The sequence below is a fragment of the Mus caroli genome, unplaced genomic scaffold (genome assembly GCF_978045245.1).
Source record: "Mus caroli unplaced genomic scaffold, Mus_caroli_1 scaffold_7, whole genome shotgun sequence".
Classification (NCBI taxonomy): Eukaryota; Metazoa; Chordata; class Mammalia; order Rodentia; family Muridae; genus Mus; species Mus caroli.
In genome coordinates this window covers 106,495,650-106,505,915 of record NW_028227262.1, presented here as the reverse complement: position 1 = coordinate 106,505,915, position 10,266 = coordinate 106,495,650, and the positions used below count along the sequence as shown (strand labels likewise).

Genomic DNA, 10,266 nt, shown 5'->3' with positions numbered 1-10,266 from the left:
GAAAAGGAAGGTAGACATAAGTGGGAAGGGGAGTTAATTTTCTCTAGTAGTATGGCCCCCTCATATGTTGTCCTTGAAACCAGTGGATAGACACATCCTAGAATATATCAGCAGTACAAATTAGGCTTACTAGATTTATTTTTTAAAAAAAGGCTCCATAGGATAAAATTTAAGAGTTGAAGGGGTTTTTTTGTTTTTGTTTTTTAAACCAGGCTAGTTTCCAAATAACTGAGACAGAGATCTATTGATTTACTCACCAAGCTTTAAGCACAATAACTGAGCAGATGTCCCTAACCCTGTGTGCTATCTTAGCTTTTTCCCAATCACATGCCCTGGGTTAGCTGCATTCAGTCTCACTTGGGCTCACTCTTTTTCAGCTGTCTTACCTCATGGAGAAGTCTGTGGCAACTCCTTTTCATGCCTGGCCTCATAACTACCTTCTTCTTGACTACCACCTTCTTCTTCTTCTTCTTCTTCTTCTTCTTCTTCTTCTTCTTCTTCTTCTTCTTCTTCTTCTTCTTCTTCTTCTTCTTCTTCTTCTCCTTCTCCTTCTCCTTCTCCTTCTCCTTCTCCTTCTCCTTCTCCTTCTCCTTCTCCTTCTCCTTCTCCTTCTCCTTCTCCTTCTCCTTCTCCTTCTCCTTCTCCTTCTCCTTCTCCTTCTCCTTCTCCTTCTCCTCCTCCTCCTCCTCCTCCTCCTCCTCCTCCTCCTCCTCCTCCTCCTCCTCCTCCTCCTCCTCCTCCTCCTCCTCCTCCTCCTTCTTCTTCTTCTTCTTCTTCTTCTTCTTCTTCTTCTTCTTCTTCTTCTTCTTCTTCTTCTTCTTCTTCTTCTTCTTCTTCTTCTTCTCCACTTCCTCCTGCTCCTTCTCCTTTTCCTCCACCTCAAGGCCCTTCTTTGTCTGTACACTCACCTTTCTCATGACAAAATCTTTCTACCTGACTTTTCCCCTGGATCCCCTGGCTGGGATTGGAAAGCTAGCCTTCCTACCTTCTGTGCCCAGTTCAGCTGTTCAGCTTTTAATTTACCAACCAAAGATAATTGTGTGGGGGGGATTCTTTATATCATATTGATACAGGAGGTTCTTCAATATTCATGACAATACCATGTTCAGATTGTAATTAGATTTGGGGACACAAAAATCAGAATCTTTATACACAGTGCACAAGACCAACTAACAAAATGTGTACAAATTTAAGAAGATGGGGAAGAAAGGGATCAATCTGGGTGAAGCTGAAGAGTCCAGGTAGATATGATTAAAATACATTTTATGAACTTCTCAAAGAACTAATATAATAAAAAAGAAATAGAAAAATGAACTTCCTTCATTCCAAAGGACATCGGATAAGAGGCAAAGGTAAATGTATTGCTTTTCCCAAAGGGAAAAATGAATCAATATGTAGGTTTATTAATGATGCAGAATTAAAATCAATATGAGAAAATATTATCTGGCATTATGAGTTATCTAGCAAAAGCTCTTGTGAATAGTTGTACAAATGTGAAGAATTCATTTCAAAATTCTCTATAAGCTCTCTTCAATCTTAAGCATTTTATGATCTCATGACTTCTCCTTTACTTTTTAATGTGGAAGAATTCAAATTGATTTGAAACAAGCTTGTAATGATCCAAAATTATTTAAATTGTAACTTTAAGAAAACATTTTAAAGCCTGCCTTGTTCTTCTGAGGATTGATCAGAGTAATCAAAGGAAAAACTCATGCATGAAAACATGTCTGTATACACTTCATATTTGTAGTTCTTTCTCTTTAATTCCCACACAATCACAACTATACTTCTACATGCATATGGTTTCCCATTGTAAAATATTGGTCCTATCTCCAGTGATAAGAGCTCAATAATTTTTGTTTTAAACACAAAGCAGTAAGATAATTCAAAAAGAGAGGAAATAAAAAATATGAAATCAGCTTCTAATGTAACAAACATTTCTTTGGGGGTGAAGCAAAACACACATGAAGCCCTGTGAGAAGTGCAGACACCATGGGGTGGCTGTCAGGTCTACAACCTGGCTTCAGTGGAAACCGTGATGTCCTTGAGAACTAATGAACTTGAAGTACTTCATATGATAATGGGAAACTAAAGCTTGGAATCTTTCTTAAAATTAGGAGATGGAGAAAGACAGGAGAGATTCCCATTAAATAGTCTGCCATAAACTGTCTTGCTCTCCACCAGCCTTACGAGTACCACAAGATGAGGTTATGCCCTTAAACACTGTAGGCAGACACCTGCTGCAGCCACAGAACCTCAGTGCACTCAATATCACTCAAGGGATAGAATTCAAAATTATGTCCATGAGAAAGGGCAGGGAGAGTACTGGCTTTGCACAATAACCTTTTAATCCAGTTTCTGAATCTGCCAAGAAATACAATACAAATGTAAACTGGATGCTAGAGTCCCATCTCATGACAATTACCTTGTGCCATCAGGGATGAACTATGTCATACATACTTCATATTTATTTGTTTTTAACATTGTACTGGCTTGTTTTGTGTGTTAGCTTGACACAGACTGGAGTTATCACAGAGAAAGGAGCTTCTGTTGGGGAATTGCCTCCATGAGATCTAGCTTTGGGAAGTTTTCTCAATTAGTGATTAAGCTGGGAGGGCCCCTTGTGGGTGGTGCCATCCATAGGCTGGTAGTCCTGGGTTCTATAAGAAAGCAAGCTGAGCAAGCCAAGGGAAGCGACCCAGTAAGAAACATCCCCTCCATGACTTCTGCATCACCTTCTGCTTCCTGACCTGCTTAGTTCCAGTCCTGACTTCCTTTGGTGATGAACAGCAACATGGAAGTGTAAGCTGAATAAACCCTTTCCTCCCCAACTTGCTTCTTGGTCATGATGTTTGTGCAGGAATAGAAACTCTGACTAAGACAAACTTGTAAACATTTTTTAATGTATAGCCATTACTTTAAATGGGTAAGAAATTACCAAGGAAATATCACTAAAGGATATATTACAAATTTTGGAAATAAAATGTATGCTTACTGAAATAAAACTAAATTTGCTAGGAACAAATTCACAAAATGTGATAAATTCTAGACTGATCACATGGAGAAAAATGATATTAAAACAAAAACCCAGAAGGGTTTGGGAGATGTCTTCGTAGGTAAGACATTTGCACCACAAGTGTGATGACTGGAGGTCTTATTCCTACAACCCATGTGAATGCTGGATATCTACAATGGTTGCTTGTAATTCTAGTGCTTGCAAGGCAGAGACAAGATCCTGGAACAAGCTGGCTAAGTAGACTGACTTGGACTGCAAAGCTCTAGCTTCAAGAAATCTTGCTGTAACATATAATGTGGAAGTGATCCAGAAAGACAAGCAACATTTACCTCCCCCACGTACATAAATGTATCCACACACATTTGAATATATGTAACACACTCACATAGTGTGTAAACTTTTTAATATGCTTTTTAATTTGGATCACAGTCTCAAACATTCTATTGAGAATTTTTGTTATCTATGTTCATCAGAGAGATTGGTTTCTAATTTTCTGTTGTTGTTGAATCTTTTTTTTCAGTACCAAGTAATACTTGGCTTCAATAAATGAGTTCAAACATTCTTTTTTTTTTCCTCTATTTTATGGAATAATTTTAAGAGCATTGGCATTTGTTTTTCCTTAAAAGTATTATAGAGTTCTGAATTGTATCCTTTTTGCCCTGGGCTTTTATTAGGTGGTAGATATATTAATCACTGCTTCTCTCTCTTGGGTTGATATGAGTGCACTTAAACTATTTAATTCATTGTGATTACATTTTGGTAAGTTGTGTATATGTAGAAATCCATATACATGTTTAAAGTAGGCCCTTTTTGTCCAGCCATAGGCATTAATGTTTTCACCAAAAAACATAAGATAGACAATTTATACTACTTTTGTTCTTGAATGATAATTAAGCAGAGTATAAACTTTTACAGTAGCCCTTTCCTCATAACTTTGAATATTCTTTCCTGACATCTGTTTGGAAGAGGGAGTGTCTTCTTATTAGTATTATTTAGGCATGATGGCATTAGTCTACAATAACCCTAACAGTGAGAAGATGGAAACAGATGGATCTCAGTGGGTTGGTAGACAGTGAAGCTCCATGTCCAATTAAAGTCTCAAAAATAGGTGAAGTGATTAATAAAGACATCCAAAGACAGTCTTTGGCTTCCACATGCCTACCTATGGGCAACTTTACTGGCACACTCATACACCCCCACACTCATACACACACATACACACATGAGCAACTGGGTCTACTTAGTGTTGTTTGTATATTTGAATATATATATATATATATATATATATATATATGTTTAGAGCTGACTGTAGAGAATTTTTAATTCAGCAACATGGGGAGTGAAGGGACTTCTCTGTTTCTTTTCTCACTGTAACTACACTGAATGAGTCTTCTTTTAAATATTCAACTCAGAGTTTGCAATCTCCATAGAACATTATTTATAGAGATAAATAATGTTAAATATTTAAATAATTAATATTTATTTATTTATTTAATTTAATTTATTTAATATTTATTTATGTAATATGATATTTAAATATTTAAATATCATAAATAATGATAAATATAAGAGAAAATTTTATTTTAAACATTAAAAAATATCAAAATAGAAACTTTATTACATTAAAAAGGCCACTATAGTGAATGGCTTCTTAGTAAGAAGAAGATGGAAGCATAGATAGAAAGTAGGGATAAAAATCTAGAGACAATGCAGTGATCTTTAAAAATAAAAATAGAAATAGAACGCTTTGGGTAAAGTGTGCTTCAATAAATAAATAAATTTAAATAAATTTTTAAAATAAATTTTAAAAAGATAGCTTTAACTTCTTTATTTAAAAATAGAAAACTTAAACAATATATATCCAAGAAAAATAACTTGATTACAAAATTTTCTAAGAAATACAAAGTTCTACATTTTAACAATCTTCAAATGACTACTTATGGTTATGTTATACCACAGGCATTGAAACTACAAAAGAAGAAAATGACCAAACCCATTGTATGAAGCTAGGAGAACATTGATAACAAACATGAAAAAATGAAATAGAAAAGGAATTAATTGAACAAATCTCAAGAAAGGACTTAAACACAAAACTATAAGTTCAGTAAAAGAGACTGGTAATATTATGGAGGGAATGTAATTTATCAGCTTGTATGTTAGTGAATTGTACAATAAGCAATGTGTGGGTAAGACTGACTGTTTCTTTTTAGATACCAGACACCTGTAGACATCTGCCTGAGCAAGAGTATAGCATGGACTCTAGTCACCAGCAAGCCTTCTAGTGAAAATCTTTAATGGATAAAAGTCCATGCTAAAGTGACCATGGTTACTTTTTTTCCTATTAAATATAATTAGATTATTTCCTTAGTAGGTTGGCATATATAGTAAAATAACTATATATATAGGAAAGTATATGTTTTACCTCTTCTTTTTTGACTATGACAATAGATAAATGAATCAAAGAAGTATTTAAACCACAAAAGAAGACATCATTAATTGTCTCCATTATAGTCCATGAAGATATAAAACATGATTAGCTCATCTGTAGTTCAGGAAGAAGAGAAAACAGTAATATTGATAGCTTTGGAGGGTTCTTTCTTCCTTTCTGAAATCAAAATCACTAGACACTGAAGTGGAAAAATGTTTTCTGGTGAAAATATTCCTTCTCTATTTGTGCCCCGTCAAATTTTACAGAATAATATTTAATAAGTCCCTTTGGGATATTTTATCTACTTTCTTGATTCCTAAACATGCTTCCCACAGCTGCTGTTGATCTTATTATCTGAACTTATTTTATGAATTATATTCCTTGTGGAGCCTTGAGCTACACACACACCTCTGTTTAAAGGGACAATGGTTAATGTGTATAGAAATGATTGCAACTTCCCATTACATACTATTTAATGTATTTGGATGTTAGTAGGTATGGGTGCTTTGAAGATCTTCAAATTATAAGTCAAGTGATTTCATTACATTGAAGGTACCCTGACCTAGAAGTCTTTGTATTGATTCTTGGATCTGTGCTCATAGACCACAGTGACTGAATACGGCATCAGTATCCTCACATCTTGTCATGAGCTTTTCTCCAGGGAAAACCAGAATTTAGCACAGTGACAGCCCCCCTTTTTTTTTTCTGAAAGGGCAAGGATGCAGTGTGTGTGTGTGGTGAGTGTTTTCTCCTTCCCTTTCCAGGTTTTCAGAATATAATAGGAGTTGACTGAACTAATGGGAAAATAAAGTCAGCTCCTTTGAGAGAAAGTCCATCTCCAAGTATCTGCTCAGAAGAAAAGAATTTCCACACTAAGAGCTACTTGCTTCTCTCACTCAGTCTCCAACGTGTCTTCACATTCTTTCTTGTAAGTTTGAGAAAAGTTTCCTATACAGTCTAAACTTTATTTATTACGAAATTTCAGATAAAAAGAAAAACTACAACTGAAGATGTCACTATTGCTATTTATTCGTTCTAAATTCCTGCTGTTTATAAACTTAGTTACCAAGACAATCTGAAGGCTATCAACTCTTTAGATACACCTAATGTGGGTAATCTTTTTTGATGCTGTTGCTTTTTTATTATTATTATTACAACTGTTAGGAAGCTTAGCTCTTTGAGAGATATGCTTATAAAGTTTTCATTAGCTTATGAAATTCCTGAGAAATGGGCTAATGACTCAGAACAAAAGCACCTTGGAGACTTTATTTTTTTCATGTAAGACTACTTTTTTTGAGGTAAGTAGGAGAATTAGTGTGTGTGTGTGTGTGTGTGTGTGTGTGTGTTCATTCATGCACATGTGTGTATCTTCTAACAAAAAGGTTATCTGTGCTGGCAAGGAGGGACATCTCCTGTATTTGTTCTCATAACACATAGCAGAATATAGTAGATGTTCAGTAAATGTCTGTGCATTTTACAATTTGTGCTTTGGCCACCTGGAGATAGGAACAATATAAATAGTGTTCACTGATGACTCTTTTTTATTTGACTCTGCATTCATAGCATAAGAACTTTGAAATATCTTACAATGAAAGTAGCTTACTAAAATATTTTAAACTTTGGGTGAAATTTATTTGAACATAAAAGTAATATTTTATCTTCATTGCTTCCAAAAGGTAAAGAAATACTGTATTAAAATAAACGATCACTGTTCTATACACTTGATTAACTGAATCCTCTATTTGAATTAGCGTCCTACTTCAACTTCTCCAATGATGCAGGAATCATTCTTGAATAAGTGGGCAATTAATCTGTTATGCAATCAACCAACTTAAATAAATTTTAATCCTAGTAAAACAATCACCTTTGTGGGAGATGATTCCAGAAATCACAAGTCTGCTTCTTGGACTCAGATGATATTGGCTCTCAATAGTTTCCTGTATTTGACTTAAGGTAAAACAAAAATTTATCCTCTCTTGGTTACAAAACATTTCATATATCATATATGACTGTGAAACATGTTGCAAGAAATTAAGTCATATTTTTTCTGGGATTGTTATTTTAAAGGTGGAATTCACATGAACTCTACACTAAAGAATGATATAGAGTCAAACAAGAAAGCTGCAGCAATGGTTTAATAGCTGCAGTTCAAAGCTTAGAAAACTTTCTCTCTGTCAAAAGGGATTTAACCATCTAACCAGCCACAAAAGAAAATATGACTGTGTTAATGAAATAATTAATTTACATTGTCCTTAAGCAGTATACAGAAGATTCTTTAAATATGAATCTACAGTGAAAGCCTAAACTTTAATCTTTGATTCAGTCAACACTTTTAACTGAAAGCTTAAAAATATCATTAAATTATTCACATGGCAATTCTACTAATGAAACTGAGTAAACAGTACTGAATAAAAGAGAATATGACACGTGCACTGAACAATAATAGGATTCTAGAGGATATATATATCCTCTCTCTCTCTCTCTCTCTATATATATATATATATATACACGTATATGTATATATATAAATATAAATAAATAAATATATATATATCCTCTATATAATTTTCTGAGTGTTCAGGAAACACATGTAGATAAAACAAAGCACAGACTATAACAGAAACAATGATAACCCTATGTTTTCTAACCCTATGTTCATCTGTGGGCACAAAAGTGAAAAAACAGTGGTCCCTAACCTAAATCCAGCTGGAGTTAAAACAAACTGCCAATCTGTCTCTGCCATCCAGTCTTATTCTGTTTCATTAGTACTGAAATCCATGAAAGTAAATACTAAAATTATAACATACTTTGCTTTTGTAAGTAAATTGGATAGAAGGATCATTGATAAACTCCTCACCCTCATTCCACATGAAAATGACTATACATGGCACATGTATACAGCTGTCTGCTTCAACTGAACTGTACAGCCACCACCATGATGAGAACTTATTACCATGTTTTGATAAAAATCTGTTTGAACATGAAAGCAGTATTTGCTGAATAATGTAATATGATATTAGCATTTGCCTTATGAAATACCCATTTCCTTCTGATAAATTTGAAACAAAGAAAAGCTTTTAATTTAGAGATTAACAAGTCAAGAATATTAGGAGGGTTTTCTTAAAAGCATTAACATAACACAAGTGTATTATCTAAATCCCAGCTTTGAACATTCACACTAGATTCAAATTCTCTTTCACAGGGAAATGGGGGGAAATCAGACCTTGATCACACAGTTCATCCTCCTGGGATTTCCACTCAGCCCAAGGATGCAGATGCTCCTCTTTGCCCTCTTCTCCCTGTTCTATGCCTTCACCCTGCTGGGTAATGGGACCATCCTGGGACTTATCTGCCTGGACTCCAGACTCCACACTCCCATGTACTTCTTTCTGTCTCACCTGGCCATCGTTGACATTGCCTATGCCTGCAACACAGTGCCCCAGATGCTGGTAAACCTCATGGATCCAGCCAAGCCGATCTCTTTCGCTGGCTGCATGACACAAACCTTTCTCTTTTTGACGTTTGCACACACAGAATGTCTCCTACTGGTGGTGATGTCCTATGATCGATATGTAGCCATCTGCCACCCACTCCGATATACTGCTATCATGAGCTGGAGAGTTTGTGTTATCCTGGTGCTTACTTCCTGGATTTTAGGAGTACTCTTGGCCCTGGTCCATCTAGTATTGCTGTTACCATTACCCTTCTGTGGCTCGCAAAAAGTGAATCACTTTTTCTGTGAAATTATAGCTGTTCTCAAACTTGCTTATTCAGACACCCGCATCAATGAGTTAATGGTTTTGGCTGGGGCTGTGTCTGTGCTTGTTGGACCATTTTCTTCAATTGTAGTCTCTTATGCTCATATTCTGTGTGCCATCCTGAAGATTAAGTCACAGCAGGGGCGCCAGAAAGCCTTCTCCACTTGCTCCTCCCATCTCTGTGTTGTTGGACTCTTTTATGGTACAGCCATTGTCATGTACATTGGGCCTCAACACGGGAAGTCCAATGAGCAGAAGAAATATCTCTTGCTATTCCATAGCCTTTTCAATCCTATGCTCAACCCACTGATATATAGTCTGAGGAACAAAGAGGTCAAAAGTGCTCTGAAGAGGACACTCTTAAAGGAGGACACCTCTTGAGGATATTAAAGAACAATGACCTTGCAAAGATCTTAGAATTAGTTTCATTTAATATTGACCAGGACATGTAACTTGTTCATCCTTTCCATTTTCTTCCAGAGGCCTTCTCACACCTTCCAAGAATCTTCCCGTGTTTTATCTTTTTTACTCTTCAGATTGATGGAGCACAAGCAACCCAAACATACATGGGCATGACAGTACACGGGCTTTTAATGTGTCTAAAAGCAATCATCAGGGTTACCAAAACTACCAACCCTGTGAGCTAAAACAGCTAAAAGCTTGAAAGATATACACACAGGTGCAATAGTGACACAAAATACTGCATCAGCCGGGCAAGAAACGCTGCCTACAGTCTGCCTAGAGATGAAAAAAGGAAACTAGAATGTGATGAGAGTGAAGTGGGAGACAAAGATGCAAATCCGGTACTGTACAGTGCCTGATTTAACTATAGCCAAACAATAGAGGGATAGATTCTTTTCTTTTTAATTTTGTTGAAGATACACAAAGCTTCAGTTCATCAGAGTGAAAAATCCAAGGTCAATACCTCCTGGGAGCCTTTCTCAGGATGAGGAATAAGACATTTCATCACAGCCTCTTCCAATGAGTGGGCCTAGCTTTCTCTCACAATGTAAAGTAGTGTGACCCTGACTTCAGTTTGTATTAATGTTGTGTTTTCTTTGACT

The 10,266-nt window shown here is 35.7% G+C and overlaps 1 protein-coding gene across 1 annotated transcript; it reads left to right on the top strand.

Annotated features, from left to right (window-relative positions):
• Positions 1-8,650: 8,650 nt before the first annotated feature.
• Positions 8,651-9,583, top strand: LOC110296810 (olfactory receptor 2A7). Its single transcript, XM_021165596.1, has one exon. The coding sequence runs from the start codon at positions 8,651-8,653 to the stop codon at positions 9,581-9,583; it is 933 nt and encodes a 310-aa protein (XP_021021255.1).
• The last annotated feature ends 683 nt before the right edge of the window (positions 9,584-10,266 follow it).